Here is a 24,637-nt window from a genome sequence, read left to right as displayed (position 1 = left end):
TTTGATTATTGTGTAAAAGTTAAGATTTATATTACGGACTAACTGTGTGCTGGCTGGTTTTTATTTTTAGGGACGGTTTCTTTCCGACATCCTGGAGCGGAGTCCATCCTGGAGCTCCATCGCTGCTGTGGAAGTGCCGACTCCTATGGATGATATGTGGATGTTGTGTCGTCTCCTATGGATGATATGTGGATGTTGTGTCGTCTCCTATGGATGATATGTGGAAGTTGTGTCTCCTATGGATGATATGTGGATGTTGTGTCTCCTATGGATGATATGTGGATGTTGATCCACAGGAAGGTAGGGACGGGTTAAAAAACACCTTTCTTTGGAGTTTTATTTTGAACATTGTAAACAGATCTGTGATTCATTTTGAAAGCATTTTTTTCTTCCTTTATCAGAAACATTTTAATACATTTTATTTTATTTTTATTTAATACATTCTGTGAGTAATTGTATTTTCTCTGATCTATATGTTTTGATATAAGAATACACAATTATTTTCCATGTTCCTAAGTTGTGGTCCTGTGTGTCATTGTGTCGGCTGGAGGTCTTAAAGGTGGGGTAGGTAATTTTGGAGAAACCAGCTCGAGTGCGCTAGAATTTGAAAATACACAGCCGGAAAACATCTGCCACTTCCTTACAGAGCCCCTCCTCCAACACACACGAACGCGCACATGACCAATGAGGGCACGAGATAAGTTTGTGCACAGATGGAAGGCTGACAGGCAGGTAGGCCATCCAGTTATTTTAGCCGGGCCGGCTCAGATGATTGGTCGTGCTTTTTACAGTACTACGGGTTCCACAGATGATATTTTTGAATGAATTTTTTGTCAAATAAGATATTCATTGCTATCGGGATGTTAAGAGCATTCCATGGAATATAACAAAAAGTGTATCTCGAGCCGGTTTCTCAAACTTACCTAACCCACCTTTAACTTGTATATAGAGTTCGCTAAACCAATATCCTAAACAAACCTAGAATTAGAGTTAACCTTTATTGTGCATTTTGAGTTTGGGGTACCTTAGAGATTTAGACACTATAGATACTAAACGCATTATTGACATAATAGATCAACTACCACCAGGGAAGGTTCCTTAAAGGGTTAAATCTGTTCAGCTGGTTATGAAACAAAGGGAGGAGCTGCAGACAGCTGAGGGCGTTAAAGTTAAAGTAGGAAGTCAAACTGCCAGACGCCCTTTTTACACTTCGACGGAGCAGGAGGACAACAGGGTGAGTGTTAACACCAGGATCTGCTTTTTAACACACTATTTACTCTGTTATACTGGATGTCAGAACATAATGTGTCAATATATATATATTTCCTAGAGTTCAATGAGAACTCTTCAAATGTTGTGAACTTTTTTTATTTCCTGGTTTTTTAGCCTTCAGAGTTTCATAACATGTGACAGGAGAGCGGCCTGTATGGAGCTAATTATGAAGCAAATTTCCTGCCATAACTCCACAAACAAACTAAACAGGTTTTACAAATGCCACATGATTCACTAACAAACACAATGTGGTTTGCAAATACAAAACACCATCTACAAACTAATGCATTTAGTTTTGCAAAGAAAAAATGTATCTATCAAATAAACACATAACATTTTTCTAATAAATCATGTTTCAGAGACAAATTCAGCAGAGGTTTACAAGTACACAACTTTTTTTTACAACTACAACACTTTTTTTTACAAGTACAAAACTTTTTCTTCTCACGGCGGATTATTACTGCCAAAAGTCACGTGACTCACTCACGTGACTTTTGGCAGTAATAGAGTGGCAAAGTCACGCCCATCTACTTCCGCCCCATGGGACCTTATTTCGGAAAAATAATGTATTGAAGTCAATGGAGAGAGAAAACGTATCTTTCGATCCCGTTTGAATTGTGCCATGAATTACACATATGATGTTTGTCAATCTTAAAAAATCATTTCCATGTAAAAAAAGTCACAGTTTGTCGTAAAACTGTTGAAATATAAGACTATGAAAAATACGCAACGAGAAAGACTACAAATCCCAGAGTCGCGTAAGTGATGTCACAATTGTTTTCCTCCACTAAGAGATAGCTAAGATCAGCGCCATATAGATATAATCTATCTATATGGCGCTGGCTAAGATAAGATAACTTTAACAAGATGCCTGTGTGCTTAGTACCAGGTTGTTATCATACCAGCAATGGGTCTTGCTCGTTCTTTCGCTTCCCGTCTGATGAAAGGACCAGGAGTGTCTGGATCAAGCTAGCTAGTAGCTAGCACGTTAGTTAGCATTACAGCCTTGTCATTTTTATTAGCCTTAACATGAAGTAACATTAAGTAACCCAAAATGTTAAACAGTAAGAGTAGTAGTCATATTTCGTGAACCCTTTGAATAGTACTGTCACCGGTGTGATCATTCTATAATACACAATTTAAGCCCGGGGGAGAAATGCTAACGCTAACGCTAGCATCGACGATCTTCTCTACTTCATGCTATCTGCACAAATGGTTGACATTAAAAATTAAAACGACCAGGCAGTTCAGAGAGAATCAAAGGAAGGCAGGCAGGCAGCTTTGCATGACATTCTTCAGGACGTGTTTCATTGTGGTGATAGTGAGGGAAGTCAATCGTTTTGTTGACAAGACAGTAGTGACGGCCATCTTGGTGACGTGTGTTGTTGACCAGAGATGTAGTTCATTGAGCGTTTCACACAAACAAATGTGTTACTTCACAGTTTTACAACCCATTTTATTTTTTTTTACTTGCAAAATTATCTTTTAAATTGACAAACATCATATGTGTAATTCGTGGCACAATTCAAACGGGATCGAAAGATAATCTTTCTCTCTCCATTGACTTCAATACATAATTTTTCCGAAATAAGGTCCCATGGAGGTCCACCGGAAGGGGAGGGACTTCGCCACTCTATATTCCGCCGTGGCTGGCTCATACCACTCACTCACACATGCTCCACGGCAGCAGGGGGCGCTACTGAGTCCATTGGGAAGGCGGGAGGTTGAGCAGAGAATGGAACAGCCCTTGCCAGCCTGATGACAGCCGTGTTTCTAGCGATCCAGCGATCTGAATTTAGCGATCACAACGAAAACAGCCAAGACACATATTGAGCCCAGAAAATGAATGTTCTTAGGGCTGTAAATATAATAAGCCTTTGTCTAAAATGGACAACATTGTAACTAAGGAGATTTAAACTATACAGCGATTCTGCACTCGGTCAATCAGCTGCTCTTCATTTTCTTTCCTGCTATATTCAATGAGTGATACAAATATTTTTTACCATACGTTCTGAATAAAACTGATACTGTTGGACTCGGTACTAGTTGACTGCTACCAGAAATAAAAGGAAGTACTTTACTGTGTACTTTGTGAGTAATCCTCTGTCAGAGTCCCCTCCATAGTACATAATGCATGTTTTCTGCTATCTTTGATGAGTGATAAAAATACTATTTTACCATAAGTTCTTAATGAAATTGAGACTGCTGTACTCAGTATTCTTACACCTACTATCACAATACATTGAAGTACTTCTAGTGTGTGTGTGTTTTTTTTTTTTAAATCCTCTGTCAAAGTCCCCTCCTGAGAACAAAATCAAGCCACTTCTGCTAAATTTGATGAGGGAAAAAAATATTTGTTGCCATTAGTTCTTCGTGAGATTGACACTGTTGGACTCAGTACTAGTACCACAAGTACTATGAAGTACTTTTACTGTGTACTTTTTGAGTAATCCTCTGTCAATGTCCCCTCCTGAGTACAATAATGCATGTTTCTCTGCTATTTTGAATAAGTGTTAAAACACCTTTCTTCCTGAGACTGATATTGTTGGACAGAGTACTTTAAGAGGATGATTGACATGATATCAGCAATACTTCCAGTCAGTACTCCGGCAGCAGCATTTTTACACCTTGGAAAGTCTTTAGAGTCTGGCCTGGATAGCTGGTCACAAATATCCTTCAGCAAATGGCGCGTTTCCACTACAGCCCGCAGCCCGGTTTAAGAGGGCTGTGACGTCAGCGGCCCGTCTTTGGTTGCGTTTCCACTTGGCCTAGTACCGGCCGGCGGGTCCTAATTCACAGTTTTTCTGGCCTCATAAAATCGTGGGTTCAGGGCCAGAGACAACGAGGCTGAGTCGGGCTGAGTATGCTAAACTAGAGAGAGCGTCGCTGGCAAGGGGGCAACAACTACAACAAGATGGACATATTTGACCGTGATTTAATTGTAATACACGTTTCAAAATGATGCCGAAGTAACAACATACTGATACCGGTTAGTAAAAACCATGAATTAATGCTTTGTCAAGTCTGCAGACAGACGGCAGGGGAAAAACCTTTTAAAATGCTTGTTTTCTAAATGGAGATTGGCTAAGCTAACGCAGTATATGCTCCGACCGTCCACACTCACAACAACGGCCTATACAGACATAAATAAAGCAGCGACTGTATTCACCATGACACAGGCAGTCTGTGGTTTGTACTTGTTTAACTTTTGTCTAGTTTCTGAACATATATGAGGAGCTGTGAGCTCTGAGTGCTAACAGCTAACGGCTGTGTTGTTTTTCTGGGGTCCTCTGAAGATCACGTCACGGCTCCGCCTACACTGCGTTACTATAGATACTGCCCCAGTTCCTAAACTGTAATGGAAATGCAGCATAAAGTGAGCCAGTCCTAACGAGGCCCAGCCATACCGAGCGGGGCCGAGCGAGGCCGTGTAGTGGAAACGCGCCAAAAGTGACGCACCCTTGTGACTCTTGTTGGCCTCTTATGGGGCTGCTGTCTTTTAAATATGATTATTTCTCTGCTCCTAGTTCATTCCTCTCAGATTCTTCCATCAGTCCCAGTCATTGCATGTCTGTCAATAGAGCTTGGAAAAATGTGTCCAATTCAACAAAATGTTTTTGTGAAGGTCAGAGCTAAATTATAGATTGTTTGATTGTGTACTTACAAGGTGAGAGAAAATAAATCCACATCCTCCTATTAAACTTATTTTATTTACTTTTCCATGTTGTACATATACTTACTTGTATTACATGTTGAACTACATGCTGGATATCTTCCCCAGCCTCAAGGAAATACAATAAAATTAATGGATTCATAATAAAAAAAAATTATAAAAATGTATAAATTAATATAAAATTTGAAATATAAAATGAAAAATAAGTTTACTTTTGAAATGATTTCTCACAAAAACCTTTCTAAATTATAGTAAATTATTAAAAAAGGTTTCGTCAATATACGTTTTTCTGCCTAAAATAGTTAAAATTGAACGTAAACTATATCAAACACCACATCCATGGCAATTATCCCATTTTTGCCCGCTATTTAAATTGACTGTGGTTGAAGTTAATAACAATATTGATATTATATATATATATATATATATATATATATATATATATATATTTATATATATAGCATATAATTGATGCAGTCTTTCTGAACACTTTTAAAATACTGCAAATGCAGAATATTTGTAATGTTCTGCACAGATAGTGCCTTAACTTGAATTTGAAAACACGTGGCAACTTTATTAATACAGCAGATGAAAAGATTTGTGGACGGATAAATTCTTCATGGGCTTCAATGGCTCTCTAGATAAAGGGTGCCAAAAAAGGCATATATATATATATATATATATATATATATATATATATATATATATATAACCTGGCCAGCTTAACCCGTCTGTATTTCTTCAAGCACCACAAGATTCATAGTTTATAAAGTACAATTCTGGGCCATTGATTGTGTTATTTCTCCAAACACATACAGTAAACATGCCTGTTATGAAGCCTTAAAATGGTGCAGGAAAAGGACTTTACATTGGGTTATACTTAAAGACAGGACTATTCAGTTAAGAGAAGAGAAAAAAGGAAAGAAAATTGTTATAATGGGTGATGTAACATTAATGACAGACATAATATGAGGTCCTTGGCACTCAGACTTTAGAGGGATCATTTTGTGATCATGGGGCATCACCCTTACAGCATCAGGACAATATCCAGTGTCTGACTCCATATGATATGGAGTCAGACACTGGAAGTGTGCTGGAGGCATTGACTGGGACTGATGGAAGGATGAGGCTGATGAGACTGAAGAATCTGCGAGGAACGAACTAGCGGCAGAGGAATAGTTATATATTAAAAGACAGCAGCATCATAAGAGGGCAACCAGAGTGACAGTGTGTCACTTTGCTGAAGGATATTTGGGACCAGCTATCCAGGCCAGTCTCTAAAGACTTTCCAAGGTGTGAAAATGCTGCTGCCGGAGTACTGACTGGAAGTATTGCTGATATCATGTCTACCATCCTCTTAAAATACTCTGTCCAACAATATCAGTCTCAGGAAGAAATGTTTTTTAACGCTTATTAAAAGAAAAACATGCATTCTTGTACTCGGGAGGGGACATTGACAGAGGATTACTGGAAAAGTACACAATAAGTACTTCATAGTACTTGTGGGGGTAGTTTCAGTAGTACTGAGTCCAACAGGATCAATCTCACGAAGAACTAATGGCAACAAAAAAGAATTCCCTCATCAAACTTAGCAAATGGGCTTGATTTTGTTCTCAGCAGGGGACTTTGACAGAGTATTTCTCAAAGAATACACAGTAAAAGTACTTCAATGTATTGTTTGTAGTAGGCTTACTAATACAAAGTCAAACAGTATCAATTTCATTAAGAACTAATGGTAACATTTTATTTTTATCATTCATCAAAGATAGCAGAAAACATGCATTATGTACTATGGAGGGGACTCTGACAGAGGATTACTCACAAAGTACACAGTAAAGTACTTCCTTTTATTTCTGGTAGCAGTTAAACCAATACCGAGTCCAACAGTGTCAGTTTTATTTAGAACGTATGGTAAAAAATATTTGTATCACTCATTGAATATAGCAGGAAAGAAAATGAAGAGCAGCTGATTGACCGAGTGCAGAATCGCTGTATAGTTTAAATCTCCTAAATTACAATGTTGTCTATTTTAGACAAAGGCTTATTATATTTACAGCCCTAAGAACATTCATTTTCTGGGCTCAATATGTGTCTTGGCTGTTTTCGTTGTGATTGCTAAATTCAGATTGCTGGATCGCTAGAAACACGGCTGTCATCAGGCTGGCAAGGGCTGTTCCATGCTCTGCTCAACCTCCCGCCTTCCCAATGGACACAGTAGAGCCCCCTGCTGCCGTGGAGCATGTGTGAGTGAGCATGTGTGAGTGTGTATGAGCACAACCACGGCGGAATATTACTGCCAAAAGTCACATGAGTGAGTCACGTGACTTTTGGCAGTAATATTCCGCCGTGAGAAGAAAAAGTTTTGTACTTGTGAAAAAAAGTGTTGTAGTTGTAAAAGAAATGTGTGTACTTGTAAAACCTATGCTGAATTTGTCTCTGAAACATGATTTATTATAAAAATGTAATGTGTTTGTTTGATAGATACGTTTTTTCTTTGCAAAACTAAATGCATTAGTTTGTAGATGGTGTTTTGTATTTGCAAACCACATTGTGTTTGTTAGTGAATCATAAGGCATTTGTAAAACCTGTTAAGTTTGTTTGTGGAGTTATGGCAGGAAATTAGCTCCATACAGTATGCCAGGAAGTTGCCGTTTCAATGAGCGTTAGTATGAAGGTAGATATGGTGCAAAATGCGAGAGCGTGTAAAACCTGATGTGAGCACTTGCAGAAAAAAATCTGAGCTTGTGTGTATACATTTACACTTGTATAAAATATCCACGTATCTGTGAACCACATTTGAAGTCACAGAAGAAGAAAAAAAGTTTTGTAGCTTGTAGAAAAAAATGAACTTAGTGATGAAATGTTCACTTGCAGAAAAATATATATTTTTTAAATATATTTTCCATTACAACTGCAACTTGATTATTACAACCTCTCAAATCAGTCATTACAACTTCACGAATCTGCTCTATGGCAGTATAAATCCACGAATCTGCGGCCTTGACTTTTGCTACACTTTTTGCGATGAATGTGTCGCTAAAGTAATTTTCACCTGTAGATGTGGGGGGAGGGAGGGGGGTTGGAGCGAAGGGGCTGAGCTATCAGAACGACGAGGCTCGGGTCAGTCACACAGTCACAGCCATAGTCAGGTCGAACCGGATGACTGCGGGGCTAACGGTCCGTGTCTTCATGCTTATATCGGACTATTGTGACTCGCTCTGCGGTTAAAACAGACGGTGCATGAATGCGGTTTTGCGGTAAGTGAAATTCGAGTACTTATTTATGTGTTTATGATTTTAATCAGCTACGTAATTAATGTTAAGGCTTGGGTTAGCGTGTAAGCGAGTGGTAGCTACATCTGTGCTAACGATGCTAATCGTAGCCTGCAAGTTAAAACCATAGACTGTATATATAAAGGTTAAAACGAAAAAAGTGTTAAGCGTTAAGTGGGATAATACTGTAGAACAAACAGCTTCTGTTTGAGGTTGATAAAATAAGGTCATCATTGTAACTTAGCGAGATATTTTATTATGTAGGTAGTAACTTTATGCATCGCTAAGGTTAATTTAAATCCGCTATGCTCAAGTATGTAGACAAGCTAACGTCGAAGTAGTGTATGTGAAATCAACCTCACAATAAGATGTGTGTATATTACAATTATTAATGTCATATTTCAAGATGATTACTTAGATATTACAATATGGTTGGTTGAGCTGCAGTTCATTATTGAGCTTACACGTTAACGTCACAGTCATCTGAAGAACGAACCCAAACCTTGTTGTTTTTATTAATTGCATTACCAAATTGGTATCAAATAAACAGTAACACAACAGCATTGGTAACACAACTTCCAAAGTTACAGTAAAATAAAAAGGACCCTGACTCGGTCAATACACAATCCAACATGTTCAACAGAAGAGAATAAGTTATATTGTTTGTACACATGGTTCTTTACATATATATCTGTTTGTTTAAAGTGTCCAGGTGATGCAGACAGGCTGGACCAGAGAGTGAGAGACAGAACTGGACTCCTCACAGCAGTGAACTTCAGCACAGGTACAAATACTCTTTTTTCATACTGTACAAAGAATCAAGAAAGATATTGGTTTAAATAAATGAAGTATTGACTTTAATACACTGCTATACATTCCATTAAACAATACTAAATACTAGATCACCTACACATCAGTGAAGTTGAGGGTTTTTTCCATGCAAAAGGTTACATGTTAACAAGCAATATGACTGTCAGCTTTCTAATTTAAGGTATTGAAGGCAAAGATATTTAACGCATAGTGAGAACTGCTATTTATCTCTCAATATTCTCTGTAAAAAACGTGGTAAAAGTTATGATTTCAGTGAGAGAACAGAGCAAGCTTCTACAGTTGCACTGAGTTTTGATAACAGTTAAATATTATTTTGATAATAAAATACATTTCAATGTTGATGAATTTCATACTGTTCATTCATAATCTGATTGTCTTTGTAGCTCACTGTTGAAATAAAATAAAACATTACAATTACAAAATAATTATATCTACAGCCCCTAAAAACACAAACACACCTCTTTCATAAATAACACACTTGTTCTGCAATAATATGTTTTATGTTTCCTGTCATTTTTGTTAGGAAAGGACATGCCTGAAAGACACAACTCAACATCTCCTCTTTCTCCGAGGGTCAAGAAGAACATCCAATAGGAAAATGAAAAGCTGATGTTATGAGATGTTAAGACCAGTACAGGACATTCACTAAGAAACTACTTTTATTGTGAAGTCAGCTGATCGAATGCACCTATTTCCACATCTACACTCCATCAGCTGATTATTTCTATTTGCCTCACTTTATGAGCTTCACAACATGTACCTTGTAGCACAGAGTTTGCAACGCAAATAAATGGGGCCAATCTTCAGTCGGATGTGAATGTGTAATCTAACATTTTCAGTAAGAATAATGGACAAAAGGAGTGCAAATACAAATTCAATTTATTGAAATCTGAACCAAAAGTTCAAAAATGTTTTAAATAAAAGCACATATGGACAGAAGGTGTAAACCTATTAAATGTATAAGTAAACACATTTAGTCAAATAAAGTGACAGACTAGGCCTGATCAGGTGGTATCAGCTATGCCCAGCATGGGGTCCTACATCAGGCCTGGTCCTCCTCGCAGAGGAAAGACCCTCAGTCCTCTCCAAACCAACAGACAGGACGTCCATCACACGGAGGTTTCTCCCTGAAGTCTCTGCAGCTCTCTGGACACCACGCTGTCTCAATCCGTCCACACTCCACACTGAATATGAGAGGGGAAAAATGAAAATAATAAATGCTTTAGAGTGACAATAAGAAATATAAAGTTGACTGTTGAGTTGCTCAGTTTTTTTAGATTGTCAATACTATTACTGTATAACTAATATCTCAGGTTAAGAGGCACCTTCAAATAAAGATTGGTCTTTAAATACATTTTGTCTTTTGAATTGTTTGTCTAAAGTCAAGGATCTAGAACGGGTACTTATAGTTTTAATGATACAGTCTGGTTATAATGCGGTTTGGAGGAGGCCTCACAGGTAAGAGCACTCACTAGCTACCATCACATGTACCTTAGCTTGACTTAAATGTATTAAACGTATAATTAAGTGATGGCAAAATATAAATAACTAATGTCATGCAAACATATTCATATTTGCTTGATTCCAGTGTTGAATTTAGCACAATTGCATACAAACGTTAAGGGATTTTAAGATTCTGAAGTCTTCGTTCTAAATAGAAAATAGCATGGATAATTTACAAAGGCTTTAAAAACACAGCAGGAGCCCAAGACAATTATAAAACTTGTCATTATTTCAGTACAGTTCAATTGGTTTTATTTTCATAAACGGTTATCAACCGTTAGTGCCAAAGCAGTAGGCTATAATATATTAATTACTGCTGTATAGACTACAACCACTACTTGTTTAGCTAGCATAAATTCATCAAAGCTAGCGTTAGCTGGCTAACTGACGTTATTTTGCCGCTAAACTGCACAATATAAAACGGTGGTCTTCATAGCGGATTTAATCCTCAATCACAATAATAATATTCAAAGTAATACTGGGGAAGTAATGGGCAAAACTTACCGTTGATTGACGCGCCATGTCAGCGGACTGGTAGCGACACGGACCGTTAGCCCCGCAGTCATCTGGTTCGACCTGACTATGGCTGTGACTGTGTGACTGACCCGAGCCTCGTCGTTGTGATAGCTCCGCCCCTTCGCTCCAACCCCCCTCCCTCCCCCCACATCTACAGGTGAAAATTACTTTTGCGACACATTCATCGCAAGAAGTGTAGCAAAAGTCAAGGCTGCAGATTCGTGGATTTATACTGCCATAGAGCAGATTCGTGAAGTTGTAATGACTGATTTGAGAGCTTGTAATAACCAAGTTGCAGTTGTAATGGAAAATATATTTAAAAAATATATATTTTTCTGCAAGTGAACATTTCATCACTAAGTTCATTTTTTTCTACAAGCTACAAAACTTTTTTTCTTCTTCTGTGACTTCAAATGTGGTTCACAGATACGTGGATATTTTTATACAAGTGTAAATGTATGCACACAAGCTCAGTTTTCTTTTCTGCAAGTGCTCACATCAGGTTTTACACGCTCTCGCATTTTGCACCATATCTACCTTCATAGTTGGCTAGCAGAAGACAAATACAAGCCATGACTAAGACTTGGATCAACCCCACGAAAAGCCTTCTGCAAAGTTTGCAAAAAAGACTTTCAGTTATTCACGATGCGCGAGTCTGCGCTGACGAGCCACATGAAAGGTACGCCGTAGTAGAGCATTTTGGATTAGGCTAACGTTGCATGTTACATTTGTTTAAGCTAGTAACGTTAGCAAGCTGAATAGCAAACTCGATCAGGGATAATTGCTTATGCAGGTGACAATAATTTCAGAGGAGCGTACCTATGTCAGTACACCACAGGATGGTTACAGTCGCCATCCTGTGGTGTTCAGAGGAGGAAGCACTCACTGTTGTAATTAGACATTAGCTTGTTAGTATGTTGTTATAAATTATAAACTGAGGATTTGACCGCGTCGCTATGGTTGATAATTTTAGAAACAGGCTGTTAAATAAAGTCTTGCAGTATTATACAAGTAAAACTACATTTTGCTTTAATCCCATGTAATTGTAGAAGAAACACAGTCTTCCTTTGGAGATGTATAAGTCAGGTGTCTTGAGTAGTCATAGTCAACATTACCTACAAATCATTGTACACATTTGCAAAATATTATTTTCCACTTGTTACCATTGTGAGTCTATTTTTATGCAGCTCTGCGTGATTCTGTGGCTACAATTCAGGCTAATACGCTACCAGAGGTGGAATAAGTACTCAGATCGTGTACTTGAGTAAAAGTAGAAGTACTCAGATCTTGTACTTGAGTAAAAGTAGAAGTAGTCAGATCTTGTACTTGAGTAAAAGTAGAAGTACTCAGGTCTTGTACTTGAGTAAAAGTAGAAGTACTCAGATCTTGTACTTGAGTAAAAGTAGAAGTACTCAGATCTTGTACTTGAGTAAAAGTAGAAGTACTCAGATCGTGTACTTGAGTAAAAGTAGAAGTACTCAGATCGTGTACTTGAGTAAAAGTAGAAGTACTCAGATCTTGTACTTGAGTAAAAGTAGAAGTACTCAGATCTTGTACTTGAGTAAAAGTAGAAGTACTCAGATCGTGTACTTGAGTAAAAGTAGAAGTACTCAGATCATGTACTTGAGTAAAAGTAGAAGTACTCAGATCGTGTACTTAAGTAAAAGTAGAAGTACTCAGATCTTGTACTTGAGTAAAAGTAGAAGTACTCAGATCTTGTACCTGAGTAAAAGTAGAAGTACTCAGATCTTGTACTTGAGTAAAAGTAGAAGTACTCAGATCTTGTACTTGAGTAAAAGTAGAAGTACTCAGATATTGAACTTGAGTAAAAGTAGAACTACTCAGATCTTGAATTTGAGTAAAAGTAGAAGTACTCAGGTCTTGTCCTGCATTCAAAATGTTCCTCAAGTGAAAGTAGAAAAGTATTCTCATCAAAATATAGTTAAAGTAGCGACAGTAAAAGTAGTCATTGTGCAGATTGGTCCATTTCAGAATAATATATATGATATGTTTTATAATGATTGATCATGAAAGTGTTCTCAAAGCTGGTAAAGGTGCAACTAGTTTGAATGACTTTGTATACTGCAGGGTAGCTTGTGAATTTACTCCAGGTGGAACTAAAGTCTGATTTAACACTTGGTTATATTTACCATCATTCATCCACATCTGTGAAGTAACTAAAGGTATTAAATACATGTACATGTAGTAGAAGTACAGGATTTACCTCTGAACTGTAGTGGAGTAGAAGTAGTACACAGTTGCATAAAATGGAAGTACAAGTATTTAAAAAATGTACTTAAGTACAGTACTTGAGTAATGCACCATGTGCACAGTGTTGGAGGGCTGCTCAACAGAGCCTACACAAAAGAGCTGCTCCTCTCTGCAGCATCTGCCAGGCAGAAGTATCACATGTATCTGGATGACCAAACCAAAGACGTCTAAAGCAAGATGAGAAGAAGACACAGAAGAGGAAAGGACTGATGGAGGAGATAACACAGATACAAGCCAAAAAGGAGAGAATGGAGGAAGACATAAGGGTCCTCATGAAGTCTGCTGATCATAACGCAGCAAAAGCTGAGTCACAAGGAAAACTAAGCTTCATCTCCAAGTCCAATGGCCTTCGTAGAGCTGCTGAGGAAAAGGAAAGACATCTGGAGACTTTAGAGAGACAGCTAACTGATAAACTCAAGGAACTGAAAGACATTCCCTAATAGGCCGTATGCTGTTTAGCCTTACCTTGAATGATTCAGTGCAGGTTTTCTTTTGTTTGCTTTTTCAACTCAAGGAGCTAAAAGACTGATTGAAAGTTGATTTGATTTGCACAATTTCTGATTGCTGATTCAATGTGAAGGAAAATTCACATTTGAGTTGATACAGTATATGTGTGCATATAATGCACCCTTTGGCCTAACCTGGGAGAGCCTTATGTTTACTGCCAACCTAAAAGTACCTAAAAAATGTTAATAAAGAATTTATTGAAAAGTTGTAGAATGCTATCACGAAACACACATGTGGTTGATTATAGCATAAAGAGCATCTGATTGAATGTGAGGTAGGGAAATAATCATTTGAGTTTAAGTATGTGTATATAAATATTTAATTTACAACAGTTGTAAGATACTTGAAAAGCTTGAAAATGCACCTTGAAAATGCTTGAAAAGTGCTTAAAATGTGACTTTGGAAAAGGTGTAAGAACCCTGACAAGCACCGTCAGTGCTAGCTGGGTCCAAGCACTGTTGGCAATAGCCGCGTTCACACCGGAGTACTTTTCACCGTACTTTTCGCGTTTAGTTCCGTTAGTACCCCTTATGTCGCGTTCACACCAAAAAGAGAACTTAATCTCTGGAATTTTTACCCCCATTTTTAGTGCCTGCTGAGAGATGGTACTTTCCTGGGGGAAAAAAGTGCCCCAGTTCTGGTTGGCTGGGCGAATTGCAAACCACGCCCCGTACAACTCTGAAATGTTTTGTAGAGCTGCCATTTTATTATCCTGACATTAGCATTATTAGCATTAGCATTAGCCCCGTGCACCAACGGAGAGAGACTAACTTATGGCAACACAAAAGAAAACATGGGAGCGGTGGAGATGAGGAGGTGTCGGCGTTCTGGAGATTTACTCGGAAGGCTTCAGTAGAAGCTGCTGGGAGTCCCAGCAGCTTCTACTGAAGCCTGTCCCAACTCCGGGGACTTCCAGCCGGGGACTCCGGGTGGCAGTATACGCCTGGGGATGTGAGAGGAGAAGCACTAATGTGTCCTGTGATGCTCTTGTTGTGATGAGCATGTTGTGTTTGTGTGAAGGTGGAGGCTCTGCTATGGATCAGTGAGGACAGAGAGGAGGGAGCCCCCCCCCCCCCCCCTGGAGTAGTTTTATTTTAAATAAACAAGTAGTAGTGTTGCTGAAAAACTAACAAAGTCGTTTTTTGCATGAACCCAAGAAGAGCTCTCTTTAAATAATTGTTTTACATTTAAATTGTAAAAATACACAATTTGAATTCACGATTATATAATATTTTCTGTTGGTATCTTTTGGATCTCTGCAGGGAGAAAATATGGCGTCACTGAAAAAGATCCTCTTCAGAACTTTAGAACAATTGGGGAAAGAGGACTTTGAAGAATTCAAGTGGCACCTGCAGGGGGAGGTCCTAGGATTTGAAGGAATCCCAAAGAGTCGACTAGAGGGTGCAGATCGGACCCAAACTGTGGACCAGATGTTTCTGAACTACGGCATTAACAGTATTAAAGTGACCAGAAACGTTTTGAAGGAGATGAATCAGAATCTTCTGGAGGAGAACTTATCTAAAATCCCATCAGAACCGACAGGTAGGTCATTAGTTAAAAAATAGTGTTACAAACAGGGAACCTGAGGTCAGGTGAATCACAATGATAACATGGATTGGATGTGTCCTCCTGATATACCACACAGAGAAACACCACCTGTACATGGTGTCAGGGTTTAGGTACCCCCATGGCCCTGAAAGCTCAGTGGTCAGGGTCAATAGTTTCAGGCAGGGTCACTTTTTAGATCAGCTACTTAGAAAAAAAGCAACCCTATTAGGCAGACCAGGTCCTCATCCTGCAGCCAGGCACCGGGGTCTACACACCACTGGGTCTAAGGGTCCAATCAATGCCAGTTGGGTTGTAGGTGAAGGAGAGGGACATGGTATACAAACTTCAAACAACCGTCACCTCTCTGCTGGGGATGGATCCGGTGTTGGTGTCTCTGCTTTTCCAGAGTTACCCAGGTCACCTTTGAGGTTCATTGCAACACACTCTCACTCCCTAAGCGTCCAGGAGCGACGCTTGGTCAGGGTCCCGTGGCGTCCAGTTGTGACGCGCCACGGCTCCTTCAGCTTCATAAACAGACGCAAAGAGCTTTCAACTGATTGCAATGTATTCCCATCGGTGGCGGGATTTGACGCTCATGGAAGCACGGCATTCGTTTGTGTCAGAGGCTGTTAAAGGCAATGTGAGCGTCCATTCCCATTGGATAACGGAGAATTGTACACCCGGAAGTAAGTATTCTCCTTACTGTCGATTGATTTGACAGAGATATCTCCACTACTCATCAACTCAAAAACACCAGATTATCCTTGTTAATTAAACGACATTGATAGGTTTTAGTGTGTGTTCAATGCTTTTGTCACGTTTTCCCCTTCAATTCTGAGAAACAAGTCATTTTCTATGAGTTTTGGATGGCCGAAGACATTACATTACCCACAATCCTCTGTAGCAACCATAGACTGTATAAAACAATTAAATAATACATTATTCCGAGTGTGCTTGCTTTTCTCTTTGAAAGTCATCACATAACGGCATTGTAATACACGTTTCGGCTGCATTAAATATGACATATCTGCCGTAGTTAACTCTATGTATAGAGCCCTGATGAGAACACTTCTAGACAAACAGGAACTGCCGCCAAAACTGAAAACTTGACGTGGATCTTAAATATATAAGCAATTAAACAACATCTTACATTTCTTTTCACACAATACGTCTCCTTGCAGTATCAATACTAATTCGACTGACTTTTATATTTGATCCAATTGGTAGATAGGCTGTATTTACGCCATAACGGTGCACAGCTGATAGAAAGGGACACCTACTGGTTAAAGCACATTATTGCATTTTATAATTTTATTATTAGAGATTAATAGGATCCCTTTCAAGATTTCAAGATTTTTGAAGGTTTATTGACATATCATATTATACACAACTACGGTGTAGTTATGCAATGAATGAAAAACTTGGGTCGCAGGTTCCTCAACAGTGCATTACAAGACATCTATCAATATGTGTGTACCTCCACCATTACATTGTCATATTCTGCACATTTCTTATACTATCTACATACATCTTATGAGAGTATAATACATATGTATAATATAAGTTAAAATAAGTGCTTAAACATAGTTAACATTGCAGGAAAGCAATATATTAGACGTTAAGTACTTTGTCAGGCTTAATATTTATCTGTAGATACAAATGTCACTGTGTGTGCTTGTGTGCTCTGCATGTGTGACCATCAAAGAGGGTTTCATCCCTCCATATTCATCTTCTATACCCCCAAAGCTTTTTTCTTATTCAAAAGAAGACCTTAACCTAAAGTATTCTTTAATGTTTAAATAAAGCCTTATTAGTTTGTCTGTTTTGCACATCCTCCTATTAATATCTAATAATAAAATTATAAAATGCAATAACGTGCTTTAACCAGTAGGTGTCCCTTTCTATCAGCTGTGCACCGTTATGGCGTAAATACAGCCTATCTACCAATTGGATCAAATATAGAAGTCAGCCGAATTAGTGTTGATACTGCAAGGAGACGTATTGTGTGAAAAGAAATGTAAGATGTTGTTTAATTGCTGATATATTTAAGATCCACGTCACGTTTTCAGTTTTGGCGGCAGTTCCTGTTTGTCTAGAAGTCTTGTCATCAGGGCTCTATAAATACAGAACTACGGCAGATATGTCATATTTAATGCAGCCGAAACGTGTATTACAATGCCGTTATGTGATGACTTTCAAAGAGAAAAGCAAGCACACTCGGAATAATGTATTATTTAATTGTTTTATACAGTCTATGGTTGCTACAGAGGATTGTGGGTAATGTAATGTCTTCAGCCATCCAAAACTCATAGAAAACGACTTGTTTCTCAGAATTGAAGGGGAAAACGTGACAAAAGCATTGAACACACACTCATACCTATCAATGTCGTTTAATTAACAAGGATAATCTGGTGTTTTTGAGTTGATGAGTAGTGGAGATATCTCTGTCAAATCAATCGACAGTAAGGGGAATACTTACTTCCGGGTGTACAATTCTCCGTTATCCAATGGGAATGGACGCTCACATTGCCTTTAACAGCCTCCGACACAAACGAATGCGGTGCTTCCCTAAGCGTCAAATAGCGCCGCGGTTGGGAATACATTGCAATCAGTTGAAAGCTCTTTGCGTCCGTTTATGAAGCTGAAGGAGCCTCGGCGCGTCACAACTGGACGCCACGGGACCCTGACCAAGCGTCGCTCCTGGACGCTTAGGGAGTGAGAGTGTGTTGTTCATTGAGATGAAAGCTGTCCCTGTTCTCTCTGCTGACGCACCGACCAACAGTTCAGAGTAACTTGTCTCTGGGTCAGGGCACCAGCTGGGGATACGTTCAGTAGTTAGGCTGGGGCTCCACATTTGCAAGGAGGGGTCAATAGAGTTTTCCATCCACCCTGTCTTATGGACGAAGGGAAAGATCATTACTGTGACCCCCAGGGCGTCTTGTTGATAGTAGGCTATTTCAGGACTACGCAGTATTGGGACAATTACTAAGAGCAATCCACTTCCTGTATAAGTGGAGTGAGAGCTGTGTCCACATCCTCAGAGGTCGATCTGCCAGGGTCGAGCCTCGTCTTCCAGCAGCAGGAATAAGAGTCAGTCAGGTTTAAGGTCATGGTTCTCTGGGGACCACAGATTGTTCACCAGAGTGGGAAATAATAGAAAGAAAGAACAATATTTTTAGATAGCTACAGATGATTGAGATACAGCTTCGATCCAACCTAAATATCCTACTATCCTTTCAGAAATGTGTAAAGTTAGGAACCAAACTTGTGATGGATCTTTTATGTTAATTGTAGTATATACAGAGAGAGTGTTTTTGAAGGTCAAGGACCAAGGTGGAAACGTAGTCTGGAATTGTCCCTTGTCACTGGAAGGTAAAGACTCCATCTGAGCTCAGACCCAGTGATAGACTGATAACTCTAAAGCTCCATCTCATAGCATTCTCTATTAAGGCTCCATGGCAGAGCATCATTACGACATTAAACACACAACCTGTTATATTCTAAAACTATAGTAAAAACTAGTATGGTGGTGGTGTCCGGCAGTGGCTCAGTCAGTAGGGGCTTGGACTGGGAGCCGTAGGGTCGCTGGTTCAAGTCCCCGACCAGACCTAAATATGGAGTGTGGACTTCTACTTGGAGAGGTCCCAGTTCACCTCCTGCCCTGCCGTGGTGCCCTTGAGCAAGGCACCGGACACCCCCCTTCCCCCCCCACTCCCATTGCTCCTCGGGCGCTGTACAATAGCTGCCCACTGCTCCTAGTACTAGCCTCCTTGTACTAGGATGGGTTAAAAGCAGAGGCCAAATTTCACTGTGTGTGCTGTGTGCTGTGTGCTCTGCATGTGTGACCATTAAAGAGGGTTTCATCCCTCCCTATTCTATTCTATTCTTCTATAAACAGCGTGGCATCATGGGAGTTATAGTCTTCAGCTTCTCATGGTTAAGTGGATACGCCGCCATTACAGGAGACCTTGGTGAACGTACTGTTACCTTGATTAAAATGACACGTCTCTTTGAACCATTTGAGATAATGTTTGTACACAACTCAACAGAACATGAATAACATCGGTGTAGGAGTTTTTATACATTTTAATGAGGAAATGTTACAAATTATAACTTCAAGTGAACAGAAATCCACCTCTGGGAATGCTGAGTTACTTACATTTTTAAGAGATCTGATTAATGTGATTGTTGGTTATTCAACAAAAGTATTTTCCCTGTTTATCTACCAGGTCCAAGACATGCATTGTCCCAGAGAAATGTACCAGCAGAGAGCAGAGTCCCAGCAGAGAACAGAGTCCCAGCAGAGAGCAGAGTCCCAGCAGACCAGTGGCTGTTCTCAGTTCGGGCAGAGTTCGTTCAACGAGTGACTCCACCTGTGCTGAATGTCCTTCTGGATAAACTCTTTCAGTCTAAAGTGATCATAAAATCTGAAATGGATTCAGCCAGAAACAAACCCAAAGATGACGGAGCCCGAGAGGTGGTGGACGCGGTGCAAAATAAAGGAGCTGCAGCCAGCAGGGTTCTGATCAATGCTCTCCGTGAGCTGGACCCGTATCTTTATGAAGAGCTCGAGCTTAAGCTGAAGCAAAACCTTGAGGAGTGTGTGTGACAGTTGAAGAACACAGATTCTGAGCGAAGGCTACTTTCCTTCTCCCCTTTCTCCTGGACTCCCTCCTGAGAGCAGCTACCAGGGCTTGTTATTATTTTACCAGTTGGTGCTGACTTCTGGGTCAGATTTGCAGTGGCGTTTTTATATGTACAAAAGTGGTGGGGCACAAACAACTTAGATGTCTATATATAAGCTTCTGCAGTGACGTGCAGTGAGGTTCATGGCTGGTGAGGCACTGGCACTGACTCTTCAGGTTTACAAATATTATATTTTGACCTAAACCAAAATATAATATTATTTTCAAAAGCTTTTTTTTGTCTGATGCTTCGATTAATTTTAAACAGACAGTTCAACAAAAGGATACCCAAAAAATGTAATTTTATCATTTAAATATTGAATTGTTCTCTCTTAGTAAGATCCCATTTTCAATAAAATGGCGGTCTTACCTTGACTTGAAGATGAAGTCCATTTGCCTATCCTTCTGGACAAACATTTCTATTACTTTTTTGTAAAAGTCCTCCTTATCTTCTTGTAGTTTCAAAAGTCTATCATAAATCTAATCGATAGATTTATGATTCAAAAATTATATAAGTAGGGTAGACATGTGGATGTTATCCGGCTAATCAAAACGTGCATTTATCTAACAGGTACGTTTCCCACAGATCTTATTTCCAGCTATTTTCTAAAATCCTCTGGAGAAACCTCATTGCTTTTTTGTCGAGGGAAGCCATGCGCAGCTTACTTCCTGGTTTTAGGACGCGTCACTGCAGCTCTCTCGTCTCCTCTTCACACACCACACTTTTCGCGGCACACGTACTTACAGCCAATCGGCTCTGAATGATTTGAGATGACGTATGGTGGGGATGGCAGCTCCGTGCCCCTATGGTCTTTTTTTTTTTTGCCACACACATTACATTACAAAATACTCTGAGCATGCGCAGTGTAGTTTTTACAGTCACCGTTCACTTTGACAGTGAGAGGGTGGGGCATGATCAGGTTTTGTCCCACATGGCTCAAAACGGCACTGTAGACACTAATTAGAAGAACACAGACTAAAACAGCAATGCACAGACGAATCAGATGATTAAACATGACCTTAAAATATATTTTATATATTTTTGTATTTCTTTTTTTGCATCTCTTTGCATTTTTTGTAATCATTATGTGTAATACTTTCTGCTGACACTAGGTGGGGCTACTACACTGTAGCTGCTGTGCACATGATAATATAACCCTTGAATCTTGAATGATTGCATTGAGTCTGAATGGGGACATCTGCTGGTCTACTCTTGGTATTGCATACACGTAGACGGCATAAAAGAAACGTACAAAGTGAACTTTTCTGTTAACATTTAATCTTCTTGAAATTTAACTTGAGAAGCGGCATTGGATATTTTAGTGCTAACAGTGAGTGGTGCAGGAATATCGTATTTCTGTGTTGGTCCCTGAAGGCAGCATCTCCCTGCTCCAACGTTGACGTAAAACATCTTTCTCAGCTCATGAATCAAATCAATCTTTGTCCTATAAACGTCCCAGGTCCCCTACAGTCTGCACTGCTTCTTCCAATGTAATAATAAATCAATAAACTTCATGTAATTGTATTATTTTATTAAAAAACTAAAAAGGAAACCCTTACAGAGAGACACTACATACTGATATACACCTGAACATCAGCAGGAGAGGACTCTTTAAAGTAGAGACACTACATACTGATATACACCTGAACATCAGCAGGAGAGGACTCTTTAAAGTAGAGACACTACATACTGATATACACCTGAACATCAGCAGGAGAGGACTCTTTAAAGTAGAGACACTACATACTGATATACACCTGAACATCAGCAGGAGAGGACTCTTTAAAGTAGAGACACTACATACTGATATACACCTGAACATCAGCAGGAGAGGACTCTTTAAAGTAGAGACACTACATACTGATATACACCTGAACATCAGCAGGAGAGGACTCTTTAAAGTAGAGACACTACATACTGATATACACCTGAACATCAGCAGGAGAGGACTCTTTAAAGTAGAGACACTACATACTGATATACACCTGAACATCAGCAGGAGAGGACTCTTTAAAGTAGAGACACTACATACTGATATACACCTGAACATCAGCAGGAGAGGACTCTTTAAAGTAGAGACACTACATACTGATATACACCTGAACATCAGCAGGAGAGGACTCTTTAAAGTAGAGACACTACATACTGATATACACCTGAACATCAGCAGGAGAGGACTCTTTAAAGTAGAGACACTACATACTGATATACACCTGAACATCAGCAGGAGAGGACTCTTTAAAGTAGAGACACTACATACTGATATACACCTGAACAGCAGCAGGAGAGGACTCTTTAAAGTAGAGACACTACATACTGATATACACCTGAACATCAGCAGGAGAGGACTCTTTAAAGTAGAGACACTACATACTGATATACACCTGAACATCAGCAGGAGAGGACTCTTTAAAGTAGAGACACTACATACTGATATACACCTGAACATCAGCAGGAGAGGACTCTTTAAAGTAGAGACACTACATACTGATATACACCTGAACAGCAGCAGGAGAGGACTCTTTAAAGTAGAGACACTACATACTGATATACACCTGAACATCAGCAGGAGAGGACTCTTTAAAGTAGAGACACTACATACTGATATACACCTGAACATCAGCAGGAGAGGACTCTTTAAAGTAGAGACACTACATACTGATATACACCTGAACATCAGCAGGAGAGAACTCTTTAAAGTAGAGACACTACATACTGATATACACCTGAACATCAGCAGGAGAGGACTCTTTAAAGTAGAGATACTACATACTGATATACACCTGAACATCAGCAGGAGAGGACTCTTTAAAGTAGAGACACTACATACTGATATACACCTGAACATCAGCAGGAGAGGACTCTTTAAAGTAGAGACACTACATACTGATATACACCTGAACATCAGCAGGAGAGGACTCTTTAAAGTAGAGATACTACATACTGATATACACCTGAACATCAGCAGGAGAGGACTCTTTAAAGTAGAGACTCTACATACTGATATACACCTGAACATCAGCAGGAGAGGACTCTTTAAAGTAGAGACACTACATACTGATATACACCTGAACATCAGCAGGAGAGGACTCTTTAAAGTAGAGATACTACATACTGATATACACCTGAACATCAGCAGGAGAGGACTCTTTAAAGTAGAGACACTACATACTGATATACACCTGAACATCAGCAGGAGAGGACTCTTTAAAGTAGAGACACTACATACTGATATACACCTGAACATCAGCAGGAGAGGACTCTTTAAAGTAGAGACACTACATACTGATATACACCTGAACATCAGCAGGAGAGGACTCTTTAAAGTAGAGACACTACATACTGATATACACCTGAACATCAGCAGGAGAGGACTCTTTAAAGTAGAGACACTACATACTGATATACACCTGAACATCAGCAGGAGAGGACTCTTTAAAGTAGAGACACTACATACTGATATACACCTGAACATCAGCAGGAGAGGACTCTTTAAAGTAGAGACACTACATACTGATATACACCTGAACATCAGCAGGAGAGGACTCTTTAAAGTAGAGACACTACATACTGATATACACTGTAAAAAAACAACACTAGGAACAGAACTTTAGAATAAAACAAAACTTATTTTATCTTTTTTTTTACTCATTTCAAAAACACATACAACAAAATAATAATTAGTGTGTTTCGAACGAGAGAATTTAAACACAGGAATACAAATAAAATACAAAAATAAAAACCTGATGAAATTTGATTTAATTCCCAAACCTAAAAAGTTGTCTTGAGACTTTTTTAACGATAAACTAAAAGATACTGTTCATAATAAATGATCAAATGTCAGAAGATCTTGAACCGTATCCATGTCGTGTTTCAGAGTCCAAAGTGTCTCAGAGTCCAAAGTGTCTCAGAGTCCAGAGTGTCTCAGAGTCCAAAGTGTCTCAGAGTCCAAAGTGTCTCAGAGTCCAGAGTGTCTCAGAGTCCAGAGTGTCTCAGAGTCCAAAGTGTCTCAGAGTCCAGAGTGTCTCAGAGTCCAAAGTGTCTCAGAGTCCAAAGTGTCTCAGAGTCCAGAGTGTCTCAGAGTCCAAAGTGTCTCAGAGTCCAGAGTGTCTCAGAGTCCAAAGTGTCTCAGAGTCCAAAGTGTCTCAGAGTCCAGAGTGTCTCAGAGTCCAGAGTGTCTCAGAGTCCAGAGTGTCTCAGAGTGTCTCAGAGTCCAAAGTGTCTCAGAGTCCAAAGTGTCTCAGAGTCCAAAGTGTCTCAGAGTCCAAGTGTCTCAGAGTCCAAGAGTGTCTCAGAGTCCCAAAGTGTCTCAAGGTCCAGAGTGTCTCAGAGTCCAGAGTGTCTCAGAGTCCAAGTGTCTCAGAGTCCAGAGTGTCTCAGAGTCCAGAGTGTCTCAGAGTCCAGAGTGTCTCAGAGTCCAAAGTGTCTCAGAGTCCAAGTGTCTCAGAGTCCAAGTGTCTCAGAGTCCAAGAGTGTCTCAGAGTCCAGAGTGTCTCAGAGTCCAAAGTGTCTCAGAGTCCAAAGTGTCTCAGAGTCCAAAGTGTCTCAGAGTCCAAAG

The 24,637-nt window shown here is 39.5% G+C and overlaps 1 protein-coding gene across 1 annotated transcript; it reads left to right on the top strand.

The window, feature by feature from the left end:
• Positions 1-1,187: 1,187 nt before the first annotated feature.
• LOC117497566 lies at positions 1,188-20,205 on the top strand. The gene is made up of 3 exons (XM_034149535.1): positions 1,188-1,234; positions 15,108-15,387; positions 19,623-20,205. The coding sequence occupies exons 2-3, from the start codon at positions 15,117-15,119 to the stop codon at positions 20,000-20,002; spliced, it is 651 nt and encodes a 216-aa protein (XP_034005426.1). The 5' UTR covers positions 1,188-1,234; positions 15,108-15,116; the 3' UTR covers positions 20,003-20,205.
• Positions 20,206-24,637: the final 4,432 nt, after the last annotated feature.

The sequence above is a fragment of the Trematomus bernacchii genome, unplaced genomic scaffold (genome assembly GCF_902827165.1).
Source record: "Trematomus bernacchii unplaced genomic scaffold, fTreBer1.1, whole genome shotgun sequence".
Lineage (NCBI taxonomy): Eukaryota > Metazoa > Chordata > Actinopteri > Perciformes > Nototheniidae > Trematomus > Trematomus bernacchii.
This window is presented reverse-complemented; position numbering and strand designations above follow the sequence as displayed.